The sequence below is a fragment of the Dendrobates tinctorius genome, unplaced genomic scaffold, assembly GCF_039654945.1.
Source record: "Dendrobates tinctorius isolate UK_male_01 unplaced genomic scaffold, ASM3965494v1 ptg000103l, whole genome shotgun sequence".
Taxonomy (NCBI): Eukaryota; Metazoa; Chordata; class Amphibia; order Anura; family Dendrobatidae; genus Dendrobates; species Dendrobates tinctorius.
In genome coordinates this window covers 4,870,110-4,895,689 of record NW_027361771.1, presented here as the reverse complement: position 1 = coordinate 4,895,689, position 25,580 = coordinate 4,870,110, and the positions used below count along the sequence as shown (strand labels likewise).

General features: G+C 39.8%; 1 protein-coding gene across 2 annotated transcripts in view; it reads right to left on the bottom strand.

The window, feature by feature from the left end:
• Nucleotides 1–25,580, bottom strand: part of LOC141099891 (polycystin-1-like) — a 64,295-nt gene that overhangs the window by 1,767 nt on the left and 36,948 nt on the right. The window contains exons 10-22 of one of the 2 annotated variants that reach the window (XM_073587977.1): nt 17,306–17,511; nt 16,326–16,425; nt 14,524–14,723; nt 14,155–14,357; nt 13,270–13,461; nt 10,476–10,630; nt 9,643–9,749; nt 9,405–9,528; nt 7,662–7,757; nt 4,982–5,153; nt 4,620–4,901; nt 4,374–4,508; nt 1,846–2,127 (exon numbers count right to left, since the gene is read on the bottom strand). In XM_073587977.1, coding sequence (XP_073444078.1) covers nt 1,846–2,127; nt 4,374–4,508; nt 4,620–4,901; nt 4,982–5,153; nt 7,662–7,757; nt 9,405–9,528; nt 9,643–9,749; nt 10,476–10,630; nt 13,270–13,461; nt 14,155–14,357; nt 14,524–14,723; nt 16,326–16,425; nt 17,306–17,511 — 2,254 coding nt within the window. The remainder of the gene's footprint in view (nt 1–1,845; nt 2,128–4,373; nt 4,509–4,619; nt 4,902–4,981; nt 5,154–7,661; nt 7,758–9,404; nt 9,529–9,642; nt 9,750–10,475; nt 10,631–13,269; nt 13,462–14,154; nt 14,358–14,523; nt 14,724–16,325; nt 16,426–17,305; nt 17,512–25,580) is intronic. The other variant, XM_073587978.1, reaches the window with a different exon arrangement.

Here is a 25,580-nt window from a genome sequence, read left to right as displayed (position 1 = left end):
TTCGCGATCCCGCGAGATCGAACGCCATCACGGGCATTTTCGCAAAGGATTACTGGGAACGAGAGCATGGAGAGAGGTGGGAAGGCTGCGGGGGACGCCGGAAGGTGAGAATAACAATATTTTTTATTTTTTATTTTATTTCTATTTTTTACAGGGATATGGTACCCAAAGCCCAGAGGACAGTCTCCAGTCTCCTCCGGACCGTGGGTACCATCCGCAATTGTTCTGCTTACTTTCCGCATGGTGTGCACAGCCACATGCGGGAAGTAAGCGGAACAATGCATTCCTATGGGTGCGGGATCGCCGCGATTCCGCAAAATAATGAGCATGCTGCGTTTTTTACCGCGAAGCGATTCCGCCACGGTAAAAACCGCAGCATTAGCACAGCATGGTTAAAACCGCCGCGGAAACGTGAAAAAAACGCCACGTGTGAACTCAGCCTTCTAGTTCTGTGAGATTCCTGGGTTGTCTTGCATGCACTGCTATTTTGAGGTCTAGCCACAGTTTTCCAATGATGATCAGATCAGGGAACTGAGGGCCATTGTAAAACCTTCAGCTTGCGCCTTTTGAGGTAGTGTCTTGTGGATTTTAACGTGTGTTTAAGATCATTACCCATTTGTAGAAGCCATCCTCTTTTCAACTTCAGCTTTTTTGCAGATGGTGTTATATTTGCATCAAGAATTTGTTCAAATTTCATTGAATCCATTCTTCACTCACCCATGAAATATTCCCCTGTTGCCAATGGCTGCAACACAACCCCAAAGCATGATTATTCCACCTCCATGCTTAATGGTTGGCAAGTTGTTCTTTTCCTGAAATTCTGTGCCCTTTTTTTCCACGCATACCTTTGATCATTGTGGCAAAAGAGTTCTATTTTAACCTTATCAATCCACAGGACTTTTGTCCAAAAATGCAGCAGGCTTTTTTTTAAATGTTCTTTTGCATTCTTCTGATGCTGATTTTTATGGTGAGGATGCAGGAGAGGTTTTCCTTTAAGACTCTTCCATGAAGGCCATATTTGTGCAGGTATATCTGAACAGTAGAATAATGTACCACAACTCCAAAGTCTAGTAAATCTTTCTGAAGGTCTTTTGCAGTCAAGTGGGGGTTCTCATTTACCTCTATAGCAATCCTATGAGCAGCTCTAACTAAAATTTAGCTTGGTCTTCCAGACTTTATCTTGACCTTCACTGTTCTTGTTAACTGCTATTTCTTAATTACATTTCGAACTGAGGAAAGGGCAACTTGGAAACACTTTGCAATCTTCTTATAGCCTTCTCTTGCTTTGTGGGCCTCCATTATTTTCATTTTCAGAGTACTAGGCAGCTGCTTAGAAAAACCCATGGCTGCTGTTTTTTGGCAAAAGGTTAAAGGAGGCTGCGTTTTTACTTTGACTAGTTACAATTCTTTATGCTAAATGGAGTTGCAGAAAAATGTATCGACTTTTGACGTTTTCACTCCAATTTGAATCAGCTCCACCAAAATAAGTAGAGCTTGGGACAAGAAACCACAGGACATGGCTACGCCTATGAATGAAATTCAACAAAAGTGCTGGTATTTCTTACGCCAGAAATGATAAGATGTGTTAAACTCATTGACATGCACCTCCTAATGAATTTGGTACATCTTATTCCTACATGCCCCTCACTGAGATGGGCATACAAACGTCAGTCTTAATTAATTGGAGACTATGTGTAAAGCCCAACAGCACACCTATAATACCAATAGTTATCAATCTGCATTCTGCAAGATAACTGAGTCAAATTCACCTCTGCTGTTATGTGATCACATCTATATGTATGATAAATGGTTATATGAAGACAATATCATTAAGAAGATCCTTACCTCTTTTACTTTGCTGACTCCCAACCATAGTTTGAACCTTTTGACAAGAAAATCAATCATCTCATGATCTTGAGGTTCCAAGGCTGGGCGGTAGTTTTCAGCTCTAATACTACGATGAATGCTAAGTACTAAACCACATAAAAGCCCTCTGCACACCATAACCAGGACTAATCCAATAAATAATCCTGCCATGGGAATGCGCTTCAGCACAAAATGAAGACCAAAACCATACTGAGGGGTATGAGTATGGAGAAAGTCTGTAGATCCTTTCACAATGGATACCTAAAAGGAGATAGAGAAAACAATATTTTGTAGTAGGAAAAAAACATGCTCATCAAGTTTAGGGTAACTTTCTTTTTAAAAAGGTTTATCAAACAAAAACAGATGTATATTGGGTGTGATTAGGCTCATAAACCAAAAAAAAAAAACAACGCTTAAAATTTAGCTTTTAATATTTAATATAATTCAAAACTTCAAAAAATACTCTAGAAAAATACAAGTAGCACCTCACGGGCGTTTAGAATAGAGGAATATTGTCAGGGAGTTAAGCAGGATGTTTGGATTGATTCCTTACACTGACCCTAATGATTCCCTAATAGACTGATTACCTACCTAACAGCAGAGGTTGGCACCCTAAAATTCGATATGGTGTCCCCGCTCAACGTCGGCAGTCCCTTATAGTCCCTGAATCACCCTAATTCTAAACCCGTACCAGCAAAAACCTGTGGTGTCAATATGCTTACTAGATGATTTTATTAAGAGGTTAATTTTGTAATATGAGGTCACTTATGGGGGGTCCTACTGTCCTGACACCTCAGGTGCTATTTCAAGGTGACATTGCATCAGCAAACCTATCCATGCAAATCTGCACACCGATGTGGCGCTCCTTCCCTTCTGAGCTTTGCACTGTGCCTAAAAAGTAGTTTTTCAACCACATATGGGGTAACAAATTTAGTGGTCCAATTTATTTTATTGGATCTTTTGAAAATTAAAAACTTGGGGCTAAAACAACAGTTTAGTGGAAAGAAAGTAAATTTTCACTTTCACAGCCCAATATTATACAATTCTGTAAAATACCTGTGTTTATAAAATGCTCACTACACCTCTAGAGGAATTCTTCATCAGGAGTAGTTTCCAAAATGGGGTTACTTGTGAGAGTTTCCGCTGTTCTGGAACCTTGGCTGCTCTCCAAATGCGACATGGCATCCGCAATCTATTCCAGACAATTTTGCACTCCAAAAATCAAATAGCTCTCTTTCACTTCCAAGCCCTGCCATGTTTCTGACAACATATGATGTATCAGTGTGCTCAGGAAAAATTGCACAGCAAATTGTGTGGTCCACTTTCTCCTGTTACCTTTGGGAAAATAAAAAATTGGGGGCAAAAACAATTTTTTGGGGAAAAAAACATTTTTAATTTTCACAGTCCAATGTTTCAAAATTATGTGAAGAGCCTATGGAATTAAGATGCTCATCACACATCTAGATTAATTCTTTGAGGGGTGTAGTTTCCAAAATTGCATCACTTGTGGGAGATTTCCACCGTTTAGGCACATCAAGAGCTCTGCAAACACAGCATGAGTCAAATGTTGCTCCTTCCCTTCCAAGCCCTGCTGTTCCCCCAAAAAGTAGGTTTACACCACATATTTGGTATTGGTGTACTCAGCAGAAATTGTACAACAAATGTTATGGTTATTTTCTCCTGTTGCCCTATTGAAATTGAAAAATTTGGAGCTAAATCAACATTTTTGTGGGAAATTTTACATTTTCAGTTTTTTCTTCCACATTGCTTTAATTCTTGTGATGCACCTAAAGGGTTAATATATTTAAAAAAAAAAATAGTGTTCCTTTTGGCTATTTTCTGTCATATAGCCCAAGAAGCCACTTCAAATGTGATGTGGTCTCTAAAAAAAATAAGTTTTGTAATTTTTGAAAATTGTTGATAAACTTTTAACCGTTCTAACTTCCTAGCAAAAAAAATGTTTTAAAAATGATGCTGATATGAGGTAGACATATGGGTAGTGTTTAATAATAACTCTCTGATATGACACTCTGATTTAAGGGCATAGAAATTCAAAGTTTAACATTTTTTAAATGTTTTGCCAAATTTTCGATATTTTCAGAAATAAATGCAAATCATATTGACCAAAATTTACCACTAACATGAAGTAGAACATGTTACAAAAAAAACAATCTCAGACTCATTGGATACATTGACTGCTCTTCTGAACTTCATGTCATGCGCAGTTCATGCAGAAGACTTTTGATCAATGAGGTGACTGGAGTTAGACAGGATAGACAAAGCTCATCATTCAGAGGACTAGCAAATAATACAATGATATTATGAAAATTACAGCAAGCAACCCAGTATGTGTCACAGCACTAGTCAGGGTATCTGACCCTATTTTGTGCTGCACCTAGATTGAGAAGCATAAACCTGGTGACAAATTCCCTTTAAGCCTGAACTGTGGTGCCACTTTTAAAGACATATAATATACTGTATCTATTACATAATGCACTATTACTTACCACACTTACACAATGAAAAGGCGCAAGGAATAAAATTGTGATAAAAAACAAGCATCCCAATAGATCCCACTTTAACTTTTGAAATGTCTTTCCAAACACTGACCATCTCCGTACAAATCGCAATTGTAGAGAAACCTTTAAAAAAAAATAAATAATGATATGTCTTTGTCCTTCTCGCTAATTGTATAGTTCACCTGTTTCCTAAATTCATGGTTGTCATATTATGACGATTCTAGTGAGCCTCACCTTTATCATGACAAGAAACAGCAGAAAGGCAGACAGCGCTACCTGCATCCGTGATAGCATGGCTACATTATACAGGCTGATAAAAGGTTTTTCATGATAATGGTCTATCGCATAATTAGTTAGCCAAGTCCTGGCAAAATGCAGAAATCCAGTAGCTGCTGATGTTAGTCCTATAATAACTCGTGTCCAATTTGGAGAGTAAGATGCCTTTGCAGTGCAGAAATCTTTTACAGCAGCCAGCTCCAGATATAAGAAACAAAATGCGGAAAGCAGAAAAGATGACTGTGGAAGATGGAAACAGACTGGTCAACCACACTGAAGACATGAAGTCAATCCATTAGAACCTAAATGAAGATACTTACAGCCAGTAACATGGGTAGGTTCAGATCATTTCTGATCACTGAGAGGTGGAATGGGAGGATAGTCAGTCTGGAAGGTCTGGTATCATCGTGTGGTGAGAGATTGAGTTGGAGAATAGTGGAGATGTGAAGATGGACATCTATATGATACTGGGTTATCTCTACTTCCAAAAGGCTAAGGGGTGAAAGAATAATTACAATCTCCAAAGCTCCAGTCAATTAATTTTATATTTATGGCGATATGTTTTCTTTCAAAGCCAATATTGGATCTTTAAACGATATTTCAACATTTGTATACAATTAATTACACAGGACTTTACAGACATAATCATTACTGTCCCCATTGGAGGTCACTATCTAAATTCATCATCACTATCAGTGTCTATGTAGTGTGAGAAGAAACTGGAGTAACCCGAGAAAACCCATGCAAACACTGGAAGACCATACAAACTCAATTTTGCTTTTATTTTATCTGATGGGTGGAGTGTGGAGTAGATATATCTGTCAAGAGCTCAAAATCTTCCTCGTAGTTGTAGATTGTATAGGGTCTACTTCAGTTGTCCACTTAGTAGAAAAGTACAATATTCTGCTCATCAGTCACTTGACTCTAGCAGTCAGTCACTAGCCTGACTGGGTAGTACTGGACATGGCAGTTCAAGGAGTTCCTCTAATAGATGATAATATCAAATTGATGGGGTTCTGCCACTTGCCACCCTCACCAATCAGCTGATGGCAGCTTCGATGTCTGCTGGTTGTGACATTGAACAGAGTTGGAGAGCAAATCTCCAGTGGCAGCTGATGGTTACATAACATAACATTAGCTCTTACTCCTTTAAATAGGAGATGATATGCAGTACTTGACGGTGACTGCTACACATTGAATGGAACTGTGCACTGCAGCTCCATTCAATGTTTACATCCAACTCCCACTGAAGCTAATATGGGTGGGGAGAGGGGGTACCGGGACCCCCCACCACCAATCTGATATTGATGAGCTATCCTAAGGATATACCATAAATACTATATACTCAAACCACCTTTTTATGGAATGGAATATATCAGGCTGCAAGGGAACAGTCAGTTTTTGAAGTTGTGTTAGATGCAAGAAAAATGGACAAATGAAAGTATCCAAATGATAGGCAGGTCTCTGTCAAAATAGCTAAATATAAACATGCTTGTATTGGTACTACATTATGAAGTAATGCAGAAAATATCCTGGTCTGATGTATTGTGTTTTATTTTTTTACCATGTGAGCGTCTGGGTGCATGTACTTTGCCTATCCTGGGAGAAGATGACCATCTCCTAGGTTGCACTATGGAACTTGGAAACTGGCAAAGGTAGTGTGATGTTCTGGACAATGTTCTGCTAAGAAACCATTTGGGGTCCTGGAATTTATGTAGATGTTATTTCGACATGCACCACCTACCTAAACATTGTTGCAGACCAAGTACAACCCCTCATGGCAATGGCAATTACTAACGGTAATGACCTCTTTTCAGTAGGACAAAGTTCTGCTGCGGTTTCAAATCCACAGAAAGAAATGACATGTCACTTCTTTTCTGTGGATTCCGCTGCGGTTTACCATCTCCTCCATTGTAGAGGTGATAAACCGCAGGCTAATCCGCAGGTAAACCGCAGGTCTTTTGACCTGAAATTTACCTGCGCATTTTTACAAAATCCGCGGGGACAAATTCGCAGCACCAAAAAATAAGTGTACACATACCCTAATAATGTTGGAAAAATCATCTTTGGCCTTCGGCTGCCCATGCTTCCTGTCTATATAACAAGCTATTCTTTCTGATTCCCCCATATGACTCCCCCCTATGACTGTTTTCAATGGGGAGAGGGGAACAAGGCACTGCTAGACACCTGTAACAGAGGTTTATCTCCAGTGGAAATAAACAATCCTTCTTTCTTCTGATATCAGATCATGAACTGAAACACCCCCATTCACATGAGATAAGACTACTTTCACGTAATGGATATGAGTGAAAAAAACAAGAGAAATAGGAGTTTGAATATAAATAAATATAGAAGCTGAAATACAAAACTTTTATTGTTTGCGAGTAAAAAACAGTTAAGGAACATATACAAAGACAGACACCAGTACCTTTGTCGACCAAGAAAATGTATCGTAATTGATACGGTATATAGGCAACCTTAGTATTTCCTTTCCAGTGAAATTTCATTAAATAAACTATTGATGTCTCCCAGCACAAAAATTAACTTCTGCTAGGGGTACTGTAATTTGAGAAGGTGTTTCCAAAAAAGGTGATTTTCTTTCCATGTTAGTATACAGATAGCCTCTTCAGAGAGGAAGTGGACTTGAATTCAAGTGCCAACTATTGGAAGTAGCAATATTATAAGTCAATACCATATGCCAAGCCTTGCCATATGACTTTGGATAAAAGCCAAACTAGGCACCATTTGCAGACACATGTATCTGGGTATTTGCCTTCATCAATGCAAATCATTTCTTATCCTGGATCATGTAGTAAAGTTGATTGATAAAGACTTTTAATATTGCTACATCCAATAAGTGGGACTAGAGTCCAAGTGCTCTTCTCTGAAAGTTATTTGCATATTTGAATTCCCAGAAGATCATTGAATGGCCTAGAAGTCTCCCTATATATACCAACTTGGCACGCAACACAAGGAGAAATGTTCCATGTTAGAACATACCTTTTATTAATCCAGCTTATGTTCTTCAGGGTTTGGATGATTTCTGTAGTATTTTTTATTGTGTTGCCAAGCAACTGGCATGGACCCTTCATGCATCTAGAATTTATAGTACATAATTAGTTAGCATAAAAGCTATTGACTGGAAGTGGAAACCCCCAAGTAACCCTATTTTGGAAACTACACCCTTCACGGACTTCATCTAGAAGTGTGTGGTGAGCACTTTGAACCCACAGGTGCTTCACGGAATTTTATAATGTTGAACAGTGAAAACGAAAAATAAATTTTTCCCACAAAAATGTTGCTTTTGCCCCAAATATTTAATTTTTACAAGAGTAGCAAGAGAAAATGGATCATACAATTTGTTGTGCAATTTCTCTTGAGTACACAGATACCCCATATGTAGTAGAATACTACTGTTGGGTGCACAGCAAGGCTTGGAATGGAAGGAGGCCAATTTGAATTGGCTGGAATAGATTGCGGATGCAATGTCATATTTGAAGAGCCCCTGACATGCTAAAACAGCAGAAACCCCCACAAGGCAAGTGACCACATTTTAGAAACTACACCTCTTGAGGAAATCATTTAACGGTGTAGTGAGCATTTTTAACCCTCAGGTGATTCACAGAATTGTATAACACTGGGCTGAGTTAATGGAAAATTACCCTGGAGATGGTTTTGGCATGGGTAAGGACATATTGGGCTAATCATTGTGGGGGTATTGGAGGTTTTTGATTCACTTTTGGCCATTTTCCACTATGGGATTATCCTCTGCTGCTAATGCCTCCTCTTTTGGTGTTATACATTATATATGAGATCTGCTTTTGGCCCTCCTTTTTTCCTTCCCTGCTTCTAATGATAATAATAATAATGATGAGACTTCAGGTTATTTAGGCTGCTATTAGTTGCACTATGCACTTTACTGTTTAAAACTGCTTTAAAAAAACTTGTATACCTGAACCTCTATGTGTTACTGACACCCTCCAGTGCTATAAGGTTATATTGCTGCCCACCTGTTCTATTTGAATGCTATTCATCTATGAGCACTAGTTCTGTATTTTTTGTATTTACATGTGTTATAACTAAGTAAAGACAATTTGCATTTTTTACTAAAAGTTGTCTTTGATAAAAAAAGTTTTTTACACTTTTTATATGGAAGTTAATAGGATCTGTTAAAGCTCTCAGCTTTTCTCTTTGTTCTCTATGTTCACAAATTAATAAATCTCTGACCATCTTTGCTTCTGAAAGGCTTTGCCTCTCTGACATACTCTTTTTACACACAATCATATTAGTTAAAAATTGACTGTCCAGCTGTTTTTCTTTAGTACCACTTAGTTTTTCAGCCTTTTGTTAAACCTGTCCCAACATTTTTTTTAGATGTTTTGCTGCCTTCAACTTCTAAGTTAGTTAATTTTTAAAAATTAATAATGTGTGGTACCATTACTTTTGGTTTTCCCCCCTTCTGTCCGAGATTTTTCATGAATTGGTTCCTGGGAGCAGCACATCACAGCACAGATAGGACAGTCAACAGAGCCTAAAGGTAAGAGCAGACCAGCACAGATTGCACTGCAGAGAGAAAGCCTGGTGAGAGTGGGTTTGTCCAGCCTCAACTATGAGCAGCAGTGTCTCTACATGTCAGTCACCATAGGAGGCTAAAGGTAGTAGGAGAAGCAGTGGCTAATGATGCCAAGTAAGTGTTGGAGGAGTGCAGCAGCTGGAAGACTGTGAAAATATTAAATTGCTTACCTTAAAAAGTCATGTGGGTCATTTGGCCGTACAGTAAGATTGGTGCACAGTTCTGCATTTTCCCAGTTGGTAAGAGGATATTTGGTTGGAAAAAGCTTTACAGACTGTGAGGTGGCAAATAAAACTGAAAGATATTATAAAGAGTACTGAGAATTAATACTAAACATACCATTAGAGATAAAATGATATTTCTATTGAAAAATATAAGCAGTGGTTATATTCTGGCAAAATAACTTACCAGAATTATACTTGCATAGACGTGGAGAACCCAACAAGGTCAATCGAGGATCATTGTAAAGATGAGCAGGTAATGCATTTTCTAGCCAATACCATAAATCAGAAACACTGAAAATATAATTCAATCAGTTTATTTATTTTACTCATTTATATAGCGCCATTAATTCCACAGAGCTTTACAGACATTATTGGCACTGTCCCCTCATTTATATAGCGCCAGTACTTCCACAGCGCTTTACAAACCTTATTGTCCCTGATGGGGCTCACAATCTAAATCATAGTAACATAGTAACATAGTTTTGAAGGCTGAAGGGAGACCTTATGTCCATCTAGTTCAGCCTATTTTTAGTGCAGCTGTTCTGCATTGTTGATCCTGGGGAAGGCAAAAAACCCACAGAGTAGAAGCCAATTTTCTGCATAGGGAAAAAAAATTCCTTCCCCTAAGCTGGGTCAACCATCTACCTATAATATTCTGTTATTCGTAACCTTCTATACTGTTACTCACAAGAAAAGCATCCATTCCTTTCTTAAATTCATTCAGTGAGTTGGCCATCACCACTTCCTCAGGAAGAGAGTTCCAGAGCCTCACTGCTCTTACCGTGAAGAAATCCCCTATCAGTATGTCTTTGGAATGTGAGAGGAAACCGGAGGAAACCCACGCAAACACGGGGAAAACATACAAACTCCTTGCAGATGTTATCCTTGGTCGGATTTGAACCCAGGACCCCAGCGCTGCAAGGCTGCAGTGCTAACCACTGAGCCACCATGCACACAGTTCTATAATTTCCAATTCTTATAATATCTTTCTGAATAGTAAATCATGAGTACGCTTACCTTTGTATTGTGGTAAAGCTAATCCCTGCAGTGGTGGTCTTGTTAATAGATCTTTTTATAGCTGAGTGGAGTAGTCGCATATTGTTATCATGAAAGGTACTTTGAAAATTCATCATTAGCACCAGAAATAAGAAGATCATGTAACCTGTACAATTCTGAACATGAAAAAACTTTATTAACAACAGTTTCTATACAAAAATCCTAATGTGCACAAACTTACAGATGAGTGGATTGATTTCAAGATGAATTTCAATTTGTGAAAGTCGCACAAAAAAATGCTAGGTGCTATTTCATATGCAAATTGTCTCTTCAGAGAGGAAGAGGACTTGAACTCTAGTGCTAGCTGTTGAAATTAGCAATCCTACAAGTCAACATCCACCCTTTAACAAGCATCACAACATGACTTAGGATAAAAGTCAAATCAGAATCTCAATTTACAGGCATGGCGTTTCAGGGTATTGCCCCTCATCAGTACAAAGTATGAGATCTGATTTGGCTGGGTGACAGGCTAAGAGTTGGATCTAAGGAGTATTACAATCACTGTTGAAGATTGCAGCAGCCAGAGAACAGGCTCATTATTTAAGCACGGCAGCACACTTCCCACTAATTCCTTGCAGTTATCACATCACATTGTCTAGCTCAGCCAATCAAGTGTATAATCGTAGCCACTATAAGAGCTGGCCAAGCAGTGCTATGTTATGCCAATTTAGGCCAAGTTGTGATAGGAGAGCTCCACTTTGGAAACTAGACCCCTCAATGCATTTATCTAGATGTGTGGTGAGCACTTTGAACCAGCAGGTGCTTCACAGAAGTTTACAAAGTTTAACTTTAAAAATGGAAAAAATAATTTTTCCTTAAAAAAATGTTGGTTGTGCCCCAAATGTTTCTTTTTCACAAGGGTAAGAGGAGAAAATGGACCATACAATTTGTTGTGCAATTTCTCCCAATTACACAGATACTCCAAACGTATTTGAAAACTACGTTTGAGGCACAGTGCAGATTGGAGTTCAGAATTTGCTGTAATGGTTTGAGGGTGCCATGTCACATTGGCAGAGCCCCTGAGGTACCAAAACAGCAGAAACCCCCGTAAGTGACATGGTTTTACAGTCTACATCCCTAATAAATTCATACAGGTGTGCAGTGAGCCTGTTGACACTACATGTGCCTCACAGAAATTTATACCATTGAAAGAATACGGTAAATTGTTACAGCTAAAATTTTGTTTTAGCCCCAAATTTTTAATTTTTATAATGGTTAATAGGAAAAATGAACCTCAAAGTTTGTTGTGCAATTTCTTCTGAGTGCACCAATACCCTACATGTAATCGGGAACTACTTTTAAGGCACATTGCAAAGCTCAGACGGGAAGGAGCATCATATTATAGTGCAGATTTTACTGGAATGGTTTGCAGGTGCCATGACCCACTGGAAAAGCTCCTGAGGTGCCAGAACAGCATACACCCCATAAGTGACACTATTTTACAAACTACAGCTCTTAATGAATACATTAAAGGATGCATTGATCTTATTGACGCCACAGATATGTCACAGAATTTTATACCATTGGGCAGTGAAGAAAAAATAATTACATTTTTACCACAAAAATGTTGCTCTAGCCCCAGACTTTACATTTTCACATGGGAAAATGGGTAAAAATGACACTAAAATTTGTTCCACAATTTCGGCTGAACATGGAAATACCCCATATGTGGCTGTACTGAACTGCTTAGCCACACGGCGAGACAGAACGCTATTTGCCTCCTAATGCGCTGATTTTCCTAGAATAGTTTGCAGACTCTTTCTACAGAGCCCCTAAGTATTTTTACATTTTTTCTACTTTTATTTTACTTTTTTACTTAGTCCTTCTATGGAACTTTCACTTTTTTTTCACTTTGATTGCAGTTATAAAGCATTGCAGTGCCTTATAACTGTGAGTTCTGCTCTCACATAAGCTTGTTAGACCATGGTCAGACCCAGATGTCATCATGACGATATCGGGTCACTATGGCAACTATCGGGCCCTCATGATGACGTCGCAAGGGCGCCAATCGGAGAGGGAGCCCTTTCCCTCTCCCTGTCCTCTAAATGCTGCGATCGATATCATTGACATTTGTGATGACTAACTTTGTATGGCACCACATATAAAGATAAGTGGATTGAGTGGCAGGTCAGTGATACTTTGATTTGTAAAGGCTGGTGCAGATGATGTAATGCTAGCTCTGGCCAATCAAAAGCTGTTCCGGGATGCCAGAAGATAAGAGATTTGTGGTCTCCATCTAGCTGCCAGAGCTGCCCGGTACCACTGACTGGAGTCCCGCAAATCTGCTCATCTCTAGTAGTTAAATTATAATTTTAAATCTGTATTCTTTTTTAGTACTAAAATAGTAGATCCTAGAGAGCCAAATCTTATTTTTGTTGTATTTCTGTTTTCTTGTGAATATGTCAAGAATAAGTAAAAAACAATAGGTCCTAGAGAGCCAAAACCCAGTTTAAAAATTTCCAAAGTGCCTGATTTATTTATGTGCGAAATTTAGGGCAGATTGGTCCAGCAGTTTGGCCATAAATTAATCTTTGCTTATTTAATCTGTTTTTGTGAATATGTTGAAAACGATAGGTCCTAGAGTTCGGAAACGCAATCAAAAACTTTCCAAAGCGACAAGTTTACGTATGTGTTTACTTTGTGGTAGATTGGGACTGTGTTTTGGCATGCTCCAACCAGTGGTTTACTTTTGAGGATTTTGCAGATATTAAAAAACACACTTTTAGCTTTCTCAGTTATGGTCTAGAATTCTCACCCTGATCATGGTCTTCAGTGCACGCACTCTCCTTGCTTCCTCCTTTGCCTGAAGAAGACTGAAACCTCCTGGAGCTCGAACTTTATTACACTGGTCCAATACCTTCTTAACAAGTGGCTCCTCCACCAACCCCAGTCCTTCACTAAGAACCGGGGGGCAATGTAGAGCGTAGTAAAGTGACAGCAACACCACCTGCAAGGTGCAATCAAGCGATTATGAAAAGAACAAAAACAAAAAAAACAAAACAAAACTTTTTTACGCCAGGGTTTAAAACAGGGATGTCAAACACACAGAGGAACAAAATTAAAACCTTGGATAAATTAGCGGGCCAACCTTGATATTTATAAAAAATTTCTACAATTGATAAAGTTTTTCCTTATCATCAAATTGAATGATTAACTTTTTCATATGGAAGCAAATTTAAAGGGGAAGTCCACACAAACAAAGTACATTTTCATTAATAGATCTTAGAATAAAATACTGGATTAATATAATATGTTATGTAAGTGCAGTAAAAAGCATATGGTCCAATGTCCGAATTTAACCCCTTCCCGACATTTCACATAATATCCCGTCCATGTGCCCTGGGCGTTAATCATTAACATAATGAAAGAATATAAAATTTCTCAGCAATAAGACCATTAATATGAGGCATACACGTAGGACTAGTGTAACATTTCTATTACCTGTATGCCCATACTAATAGGTCATATAAGTCTCAGGGGTGACAGATTCCCTTAAAGACCATATCAAATGAAAAAAAAAAACACCGTGGGTGCTAAATAGATAAATATTATGTCTCTTTTTTGTGAGGGGCTCAGTTGAGAAAGTGGCAGGTATTTTCAATAAAAATGTAGTTCCTTTTAGACAGTATAGTCTACTTACCCTAAGAGGCTCCAGTAGTATTGCAGATGTAAGCACTGCACACGTACAAGAAATAAGCCATAATAAGAAGCCATGTTCAGCAAGTGATGAGATATAAAGAACTGTGACCACCACACAGCCAGCTATTATCATCAATGAAACTGTGTAAATCGCCCACAACATCCCAGAAGAGAACAGCCATCCAACTGGCTTCCAGCGAACACCTGTGGGCACAAAAGATTTAGGCAAAATACTACAAGCAAAAAAGTAATAATAATAACTATAGAACAGAATGAAAATTGAGAGCCCTCCAAATGCAATTATCAATGGAAATAAATGGTAACCAAGACCCCTTATCTAGAATTATCAAGAAAAAGACATTAGATTTACCAATACGTGTGTTAAATGGTGAGGGGGATGCAGATGAAATATCCCAGCAGTCTTGAAGCTCAGAGTCATTACTACTCCCATCAGAAACCATCAAGGAAGTAAAGGAGCCCCTCCTGGGTACACACTGGTCATTAATTGACCAGCATCGAGTCACGTAGGAATGTGTATTTTCAGACATGTGGCTATAGCCACTTTCAGTACTGCAAAGAAACAGTAGGAAATATGATGAGCAAAAAATATTTTTGATGACCCACTCTCACCCACAGAGGGCAATATTGAATTTATTATTGGAGCAGAACAAGAATTATAGTATATTGTATGCATGGTATAAGGGCATCAACTCTATCAATGCAAATAATCAGAGTAAGGCAGGGGTGGGAAATTCATTTTTCCCCGGAGGCCACATGAGAGACTGGGACTATTGTGGAGGGCTGAACCAATATGTTAACATTTATACTGCCAATTATTAATATTAATTATAATAATTATTAGGAACAGCCAAAGGGCCGGATATGCTCCTCATACTGCACTTTTCCTATGTCTGGAGTAACAAATTCTTTGGGAACTGTGAATACAGTATGAGATGAGAACTAGAATATGCTATGAATCTTTGCACCTTTTACTTGATACTAGAGATGATTCAAAGTGAATCTAATTTGTGTAAAATTTTAGGAATTCACTTAGAACAGCCATTTAAATAATATGCAATTTGCTTCACATGAATCATCTAAAATTTTACACAGCTAAAAATGTTTTTTCAGCTAAAGAAGCATCACATGACCCTGGGTGCATTTCCCACATAATGGCTTGCAAATATCACATCAATTCACATAGTATAGCACAGTTATTCAGGCCTACATAAAAGTAGAAGTAGGAAATGCAGCAGCCATTTTGTGGTGAATCTGGAAAATGAAAGGATGACACAGCTCACAGCTTAGCCATAGAGATATGTTGAGAAAGCCAAAAGACACTGAAGAAACTGTGCAAATAGTGTGCGTGGCTGCATACAGCGAACAAGATTAGTTTGTGAGGAAAAGAGATTACTTTTCAGAGCAATTGGAGGCTTTAGAATGCTGTTGATATGCCACAAATCGAATTTCTTTGAAAAATTAGGGAATTTCCAAAAGATTCGTTCATCTCTACTTGGTTTGCAATGCTCTGTTAATATTGGTGCTGTAGTTTCAGTCTATAATGGAAACTTGAATTTATTGCCAAATTTATTATAAAACAGATACCAAACGTAAACCCGATGGACCCTGTTGTTTTATGATGGGGCCGATTGGGTTTTGGTGTGTTGTCGGGACTTTGTCAGGACTTTATTCCTTCCAGCAGCCTCGCTCTTTCAGTCATAGGGGTGGCACCAGCACGGTTTCAGTCACCGCTCTGTGCAAAGTGAGTGGTGGCTGTAAACGTTCTCCCAGGCACTGACTGACAGCTGGCCCCAATGCTTAACCTGCTGTCAGTCGGTGCCGGGACGCACGGTGTCAGAACGCTATTAACCTGCAGATTAACTCCATATCCATTATTTTACATGAAAGGCTCCCATTTAAACCATGCTTTTCTCCTAACTAAATGTATGTGGCTGAAATATCAAGCAGCCAGTGACTGATACATGCTTCCTATGGATTGGGCAGCATGTATTAGCTGTCAGGTTCCCTTTAATTAGTTGTGAAACAAACTTAAAGAAGAACCTAGCTTAATTTTCAGTATAGAAGTTGTAATAAAAATGGAAACAATCCAATAATATTCATGAAAATAGCAAAAGTTATAATGTTATGCTCTATATGATTGAATTATATTACCTTGGTGTTCTTAGGTGTAAATGAGGTGAGAATCTGCCGCTGTCTGACTGAGTTGATTTCCACTCAGTTTCGCCAACAATAGATTTGAGTAAGTTTTCTTCTGAAAAAATATGAAAGCAAGATATTGATGCTTCCTACTTCGTGAGCGCAACAGTTCTCTCACACTATGCATGTCTCATCACTCACAGGCAGGGGCATAACTACAGTAGGTTCAGTGCCCTGGAGCCTAGGGGGCCCAAAAATTACCTTTGGCTTATATGAAAAGACCATTGCTATTAAAGACTTGCAATAATTGGGAGTTCCGTTGGACCTTTTACATTGGGGCCCATGAGATTCAAGTTACGCCACTGTTCACAGGCTATGATTTTCATTTCTTGAGCTGGGACCTACAGCCCCAACTGGGACCTACAGCCCCTTGGCGTAACTATACAAATTCCTGACACTGTTTATGATCTCTCCAGAAGCGAAATTTGCAGTAAACTTCTCCAAAATTACCGTTCTACTAGTCCTGAACTAACAAAATACTCAAAACAGTCTCTCATTTTGCATCGCTGCTTTCATGGCTGATTACTTCATGGGCTAAACTGAAGCTACCCCAACTACTCCACCAACAACACATCTCTCTGCAGTTGCATCTCTCACAGCAGACTCCTCTGAGGTCCTCCTTTTCACAGGCCCTTTCTTTAGGAAGCATTCATTTCCTGTAGCATAGTTCTCTGTAACTCATAACAAAGGGACCTCTGCTACTCATATTCTTCCAGCCACACATTAACTCACTCTTCTCAGCACTTTTTATACCTTTTGCTATTATTGAGGCTCCACGTGGAAGCAGTTAATATTATAAGAATACAATCGTTACAGGGATTACAGATAGAAACCAACTGGGAAAAATACGGAACACAGTTACATGAACATACGGTCACATTGATAAGGTGTCGAAAAATGTACCTCCGCTTAAAAGTAAACGAAAATAAAACTACCTGAAAGTGCGAAGAGTGGACTACAGCTGGACCCTTCTGATAGGGATAATAGGTCATCACCAGAGCTGTCAGAAGAATGTAAGCCAGACTGATCATTCCACTTCTCTTTACGTAATGGTCGCATGAAGCTGAATTCTGACTCTAATGGAATATCATACCGGGCATCATATAAACTATCACAAGAGGACATCCTGAATAGTCCTGAACTGGTGGAAAAAGGGACATATTTTCTTCAATAATTTAGAAAGACAGTAATAATGCATTTTTTATGGAACCAGCAATATGATTACCTTAAAAGGGAACCTGTCACCTACAAAACCAATATTTACCTGCAGATATAGCGGCAACTTGTAGCTATATACAGAGTGGGCCATTTATAAGGTTAGACCTGGGTGGGCCACTTATGGATACACCTAAATTTAATCGGAATGGTTGGTGATATCAACTTCCTGTTTTTGGTACATTAGTATATGGGAGGGGGAAAACTTTTCAAGATGGGTGGTGACCATGGTGGCCATTTTGAGGTCGGCTCACCCAGGTGTATCCATATAAATGGCCCACCCAGGTGTATCCATATAAATGGCCCACCCTGTAAATTTTAAACCACATTAGTCTTATTCACTGGAACAGAAGTAGCTAAGAGAAAATTAAGTTATTTCTCCCTGCAGCCACTCGCTTCCACAAATCATGGCTGTGCAGATGATTGTTACAGTCCCTCACTACACAGGAAGTTTGCTGTGATTGCTCCCTCTGCCACCTTGACTGCCAGCCTGATCTGTAGCATCTGTGTACAGAGCTGGTTGTCAATCAACTGATTGGCTGCAGAGAGAATATAATTTAATTTTCTCATTGTAGCAGCTGTTCCAATATACCATCCTAATTTGATTTAAATTCTATTACCCTGCAGATTACATCTGAAAGGAAATAGGTTTTTAATCTCTTAAGGTATGCTCCCACGTTCAGTAAACGCTGCAGGTTAGATGCTGCCTACATCCTCAGCATCCAACCTGCAGCGACCAGATGTTACAACATATTGCATGGGATTTCAAGAAATCACAATTCCACCAGGCATGCTCCGACACCCGCGGCTTCCCTATGGAGACGCACATGCGGCGCATCTTTCCAGACTGCAGCTTGTCTATTTATCTTGAAGAGACGCGAGTCTCCGCAAGATAAATATCACCAGTGTAATGTATAGGACACGGTGATTCCGAACGGTTCAGTGGACACATGCGGAAACACCTGCAACTCTTTGGACAGAGCAGACATGTGCTGTGTCCACAGCACTGCCGTTTACTGACCGTGAGACATAGCCTTAAGGACCGAGACACTTTGTAGGTTAATGACTGAGACTCATTTTTAAAATCTGACAAGTATCACTTTATGAAACAATCACTGACCTCAGGGAGACCAGTCAAAGAAAACACTGCGGCAGCCGGCTCCCTGAGGTCAGTGATTGTTTCGTGATGTTGGTCTACTAGGCATTGCTCCCACCTAGCCAGAATCCTACTCCACACTGACGAGGGGCAACACCCCGAAACAACTGTCTGTGGATGGATACCTGGCCTTGGTATTTCCCTTGTCATATCTGTAAACTCGTAAAGAGCTGGATATTGACTTAAAGGGCCACTTAATATGGTGGTAATGGTGGTTTCCGAAAGGAGACACTCCTTGGCTGGGTCCTTCCCTGGAGGAAGATCTGGCTAGTCCAGTGTTTGAGACTCTTAAATGAGGCTCCACGGACTTTATTTGCATATAAGTATCACTTTATGTGGTAATAACTTTGGAATGCTTCAACGGATCCCAGTGATTCTGAGAATGTTTTTTCGTGACATATTTTACATCATGATAGTGGTAAATTTTATTCATTAAGACTTGCATTTATTTGTGAAAATATTGGAAATTTGGTGAAAATGTTATACATTTTTCAATTTTTAATTCTTATGCTCTTAAACCAGAAAGTTACGGTATGGCACACAAAATGGTTAATAAATAACATTTATCGGGGGGCGTGGTTTGCCGGGGAAGGGAGCAGACCTGTTCATCAGGAGCTCCTGCAATTCCCCTATTTGAAGCTGCTTAAATCTACTAAAGGTGGAAAATTTTGTGACTTAAAACATTTAGAACATGCCTGGATCCACCTACAAGAAGAAAGAAGCTGATATTGCTGAGAAAAATCATATGCTGGGACGAGAAAGCAGTGGAAGACCAGGCAGAGGCCTGACTTCAGCCGGAGGTAAACAAGCTGTACCTGCACCTCAAGCCAGACAAGCCTTGGTGAAGTCAGAGCCTTCCAAAGCACCTTGGATTCGTGGGACACCTGTGGAGAAGAAATCCTCCCCTAAAGCAACTCCAGTACTTGAAGACAGACCTAGGAAAGAAAGTCGGGAGATCGCAGTGAGCCCAGGTGCTGGGAGGCAGAAGAGAGGAGCCAGAGATGACTCAGCAGTTCTCACAAAGCCAAGACCTGTTGGTGGATCTACAATCAAGCAGGCAGGAGGATTAAGAGTGGAAGCACCAGCTTTTGTTCCTTGGACACAAACAAAAAATAGATTTACAACAGAGGATGAGACTAAGGAGGAGCAGGAGACAGTGACAAGCACATGGAACCGGCCTGGGGAATCCCTAGGTCTCCGGACAGAGAGGAAGCCACCTGGAGTGCATTTTGGAGAACGGGAGCAGGAGGGGAGAGCCATGACAACAGGGAAGGAGAAAGCAGGACAAAGGAGTACACAAAAGTCTGAAAAAGTTCAGCAGACAACTGAAGGGGTAAGCAGACTTATACAATTCATTTCTACATCCCCTATTATGAAGCGGAGTACCTCTATTAAATCTTCCCATAAGAGCCCTAAAGTTACAGATCGCGTGGAAAATAGTTATGTATGTAATGAGAAGCCATGCAATAACAAATTTAATAGAGGGGAAGATAGAGGGAATGTTCATAACAAGGAAAAATCACAGCAGTCTCTGATTACATGCTTTAATTCTTGTGAGTCTGGTCTGCAGTTAAATGGGACTAAACCTGCTCCTTCTGCTGATAAGAGTGGAGTACATATGGGACTGTTGGTTGAGGGGGGCTCTACTTCCGATCCCCAAGAATATATGGTACAAGCTAATGTAAAACTTAAAGGGGCACCCCTAAGTAAATCCTCAAAGCACCCGGAATCTTTGGTTGGGAGATCAGATCAATTGGAGGACTCTCTTTATTTATCAGAAGAACTGGAGAGTGTATATTCAGAGAAGATTTTTAAAGGGACAGATTTTTTTGAACTCAGTAAAAGTGATTATTTTAATGATGATTCTGATGAATCTTCATCCACAAATTCCTACTTGGGAGTTGATGATATACGGGGAAACTTAGAGCCAATTGAAAATTCTTTACAACAACTGGACATAGCTAAATTGGATCAGGGGAAACATGGAAAATCCTCTTCCAATTTGATAGACGAGATACCTGCATCTGACGACTATCCAACAGAGGCCTTTATGGTTAGCATGTTTAAAGCTCTTCTTACATCAGTGGAACTTTTGGGGAAAGAAGATAATACTGATATCATCTGTAATGTATCCTGTGATCCCACTCTTAAAAACATTGACCTTAAGCAATTAAATAAATCCAAAGCCTCTGAGGCTTTCATAAAAAGACTTTTTAGTGATACATTAATGATTTTGACCGACGACACCCATTCAACCTCGTCTAGAGTCTCTGATGGTCCTCTTTGTGGTCGTAAAATGAAGATCCCCTCTAATAATAAAAAATGAGAAATAACGCAACATAGAGATGTTCATATTTCCCCTACATTAACAGATTCATTAGATAAGATTCGAAAAGATATAGCTTCTCTAGAAATTCATATGGCTAACTTCGAGGACTTTAGAAGAAAAAATAATGTCAAGATCAGAGGGATTTCTGAGTCAATACACTCTTCTCAATTAAAAGATTATATATCCTCGATGATCTCTCACTTGATCCCTGACATTAATGAGAGATGTTTGGTTGAGAGAGCGTTTAGGATACGAAGGCCGCCCTCTCTGCCGCAGGGCTTAACAAGTGATATAATTGTATCCTTTTACCCCAACTGGATAAGAAGTGCGCTCCTGAGTATTTCAAAAGAGCCAAGATTTCTATCTTCCAAATACAGTCATCTGATCTTCCTCAAGGACCTTTCAAGAGAGACTTTACAAAAAAGGAAAGCGTTTGCACACACCACACGTGAACTCCGGCGAGCTGAGATACCATACACCTGGACTCTTTCTTCAACTCTTCAAGTAAAATATGCATCAAGAGTGATTCCTATTTCTTCTCCGGATGAGGGAAAGGACTTCCTCGAGTGCGCTGGAATAAGTACTCAAAAGGTTATCCCGAGACTTTCAACGTCGAAATCGGATCTTCCTCTTGGCTGATGGTCTTGTAATTTATTTGTTGCTGTTCAATCTAGAGTTACATATAGAATTGTATAAAGAAATATTTTCCACTTTTATATAGTTTTTTTTTGAAAGAACCAATTTTTTGCCTCCGCTCAGTCCTAGGGACATCACTGGATGTCCCGGACAGGACAGGCTTTCATATTCTTTATATTCAATTTAATATGATTTTTTTTAGGTATAGCGGTGTCTATGATATATATAACGTACCTAGCTATTTAAAAAATTTTCTGAAGTATCAGGAATATAATACGTGTATTGATCTTTTTTTTTTTTGAGCTACCACAATTGTGTAAAATTTAACACAATATGTGTACTGTTTTTTTTTCTGACGGCTATTATAAGTATATTGATCTTTGCATTTGTATTGTAATCCTTTCTTCCTACAGGTTTTTTGCAAAAAAAGCAAAAATTGATTAGTACATTCTTACAGACATAGGTACTTAGAGTTGAATAGCATACAATTTGCTTTGCGATTTGTTACACTACTTGTACAACACCTATGTTTGCCTGTCTAAATCCCCACTTTGTGGGGTATCCCTGTCTTTACAGGGATTATGTTTTCCCTACCCTAATCCCTTCGTTTTGTTCTGTACCCTTTTCTCCTTCCCTCAAAAAATTCTAAAATTAATAAAAAATATTGAAACAATAAATAACATTTATCATCAGCACAAATTTTGAAACATTGTTTTTTTTGTCAGGATGTTAGAAGGGTTAAAAGTTGATTAACAATTTCTCATTTTCCAACTTGTCTCTTCAGAGAGGAAGAGAACTAGAACGTCTGCCCGGGATCCAAGAAGTATAATTTCTCCTTGTGGAGATTGACATGCTAAGCATGCCGAGATGAGGAGACTTTCAGCCGCAATGCTCCTCTGGGAAATATGCAAATTGTCTCTTCAGAGAGGAAGAGCACTAGACCGGGATCCAAGTAGTATAGTTTCTCCTTGGATCCCGGTCAGACGCATCTCACACAGCCAAACCAGATCTCACACTTTACACTGATGAGGGGCAGTATCCCGAAACACAGTGTCTGCAAATTGAGATTCTGATTTGGCTTTTATCCTAAGTCATGTAATAAGGCTCGTTAAAGGGTCGACATTGACTGTTAGGATTGCTACTTCCAATAGGTGGCACTAGGGTTCTAGTCCTCTTCCTCTCTGAAGAGACAATTTGCAGATTTCCCAGAGAAGCACTGCAGCTTTAAGTCTCCTCATGTCGGAATGTTTAACATGTCACTCTCCACAAGGAGAAACGATACTTCTTGATCTAATTTTTCCAACAAAATTTTTAAAACCATTTTTTTAGAGACCACATCACATTGGAAGTGACTTTTGGAGGCCTATATAACAGAAAATACCCAAAATTGACACTATTCTAAAAACTGCATCCCTCAAACTGCTCAAAATCACATTTAGGGTATGTGCACACATTGCAGATTAGCCTGCAGATTTTTCTGCAGAGAATCCGCATCTCTTGGCAGAAAACGCAGGCTAAAATGCATGATGTTTTCCAGCAGAATTGATGCAGATTGCTTGCGGTTTTCCTGCGGATTTGATGCGGATTCTAGTGCATTTTTGGTGTGCAGTTTTGTTGTGAACTTTTTCCCTTGTGCGAGAGAGAGAGAATTTTTTTCATGTGCCAGAATGGAAACCGCAGCTGTGGATCCGCAAAAAGAATTGACATGCTGCGGAAAATAAAATGCTGCAATTCTGTGCGGAAATTTTCCCGGCTGTCTTTAGAAAGACTGTATGGACCAGGGCTCATACCACTGAACACCTGCTCTCTCCCCGTGGGCAGAACACTACTCAGACAACACACGGTGAGGGTACAACAGTGTGGCAATTATTTATTGAACCACCAACACACAATAGCATACAGAACAGTCTCAGTAAATATCCAAGATGGTGCAAAATACAGAGTCTCAACCTTCCGCTGACTCGCCAGTATTAGAGCTTAGAAAGCTGACAGTCCATTGATAAACGAGGCCAGGTGACTTGATTGTCCCAACCTGGATTCTCTAAACGTCTTTGATGATTCAGTGATGGTCAATGAGGCAACTCTGTATTTCTTCAGTTGGAGTCATAATGTTATAATGTAAACTCTCTACACACAGGCAGATCCTCCATTTATAGGTCACTTTTCATTTAGGCATTCCACCACAGTTTTGGGGGAAGGTGGAATGAGGCCATCCTTCACTGCTGGAGTGTTCAAACAACATGCATAGATTGGCCTTCAAATTGCAGAGCACCAATGGGTCAACATACTAACAAACATTCAAACATTGTGCCTTTGTTTCCCAAAGATAATAGAACAATACTAGGACTGCAATACAATGACAGATACAATAGCTAATCAGCAGAAAGTCAACAAATGCCAGCTATTAAACATTAATTCAATGACAATAAGGGTCAGTCATTCTCACATGAACTCTAGCTCATGTCCCTGGGCCACTGAAATAATATGTCTGGATAATTCAGATTAACCCCTTAACAACCACCGATATGCCTTTTAATGGTAGTAGTTAAGGGTACTTAAACCACAGCGCCGCTAATTAATGACGCTGTGGAAAAAGTGTATAGCGCCCACCAGAGTCTGATTTTCTCCGGGGTCTCAGCTGCCAGGGGTAGCTGAGACCCCAGAGAACATGATTCGGGTTGTTTTTTGCTGACCCCGGTTTTGCGATCGCCGTTATTAACAGTATAACGGCAACCGCAAAGAAAAAAAAGTTAGCTGTGCCATTTAATTTCCCTCTCCTCTGTTGTGATCGCACATCAGAAGAGAGAGAAATAGGGTCCCTGATCCCCCCCGATACCTACTGGTGCTCCTTGACTTGCGTGCTTCCCCCCATGGGTGCCGCCATCTTATTCCAGGAAAAAAATGGCGGGCGCATGCGTAGTGTGCTCGACAAGATCTGCCTGCCGGCACCCGGCAACAATAGGAAGATTTTTCCTATTGGTTAATTTCTGCCACTGTGATAGACCCTATCACAATGATCAAAATAAAAAAAATAGTAAATAAACCCCCCTTTATCACCCCCATAGTTAGGGGGAAAATAATGAAATAAAGAAAATATATTTATTTTCATTTTTACATTAGGGTTAGAGTTAGGCTAAAGTTAGGGTTAGGGTTGGGATTAGGGTTAGGGTTGGGATTAGGGTTAGGATTAGGGTTAGGGTTGGGATTAGGGATAGGGGTGTACAGAAGGAGGACAAAAGAGCACTGCGCTGGAGTTGTAAAAATCTCAAAAGTAGTGACTAAAGATCAAGGAGGTATAACAAGTGGATGAAAGAATCGTCTGCCTACCTTACAAGGATTGAATGGTCCAGTGTAAGTAGGGTGATCCTATGAAGGAGATTCCTGATCCACCAAAATATCCATAGAAGTGGCTGCAGCAGAGGATTCTGTGCACTGGAGCAGGGGGGCGGGAGCCAGTGAATATGTAGATACTGGCGATAGACACCAACGGCAAAAAGAGAGTGCTCTACACTCCAGGCAGAGGACAAGTGGGGACAGTGGAGTGGAGGCACGTGGCGTGCACCAGCCAAGAGACACCGCTGACAGTGCCGAGGTGTCGGGGTGTGTGGTCTGGGTGACATCACCTTGAGCAGGGAACTGAACACAGGGGGAACGGAGACTGGGAGAGACCAATTGCCTATGCGTTTCGAAGGTGCACGGACCTTCTTCGTCAGGGCTGTCCCAGCGCCTGCAGCTCTAGTTTGTATTAGGTGGAGCACCGGTGTTTACTTTTAGATTTCAGGGATAGGGGTGTGTTGGGGTTAGGTTTGTGGTTAGGGTTGGGATTAGGGTTAGGGTTGTGGTTAGGGTTAGGATTAGGGATAGGGTTATGGTT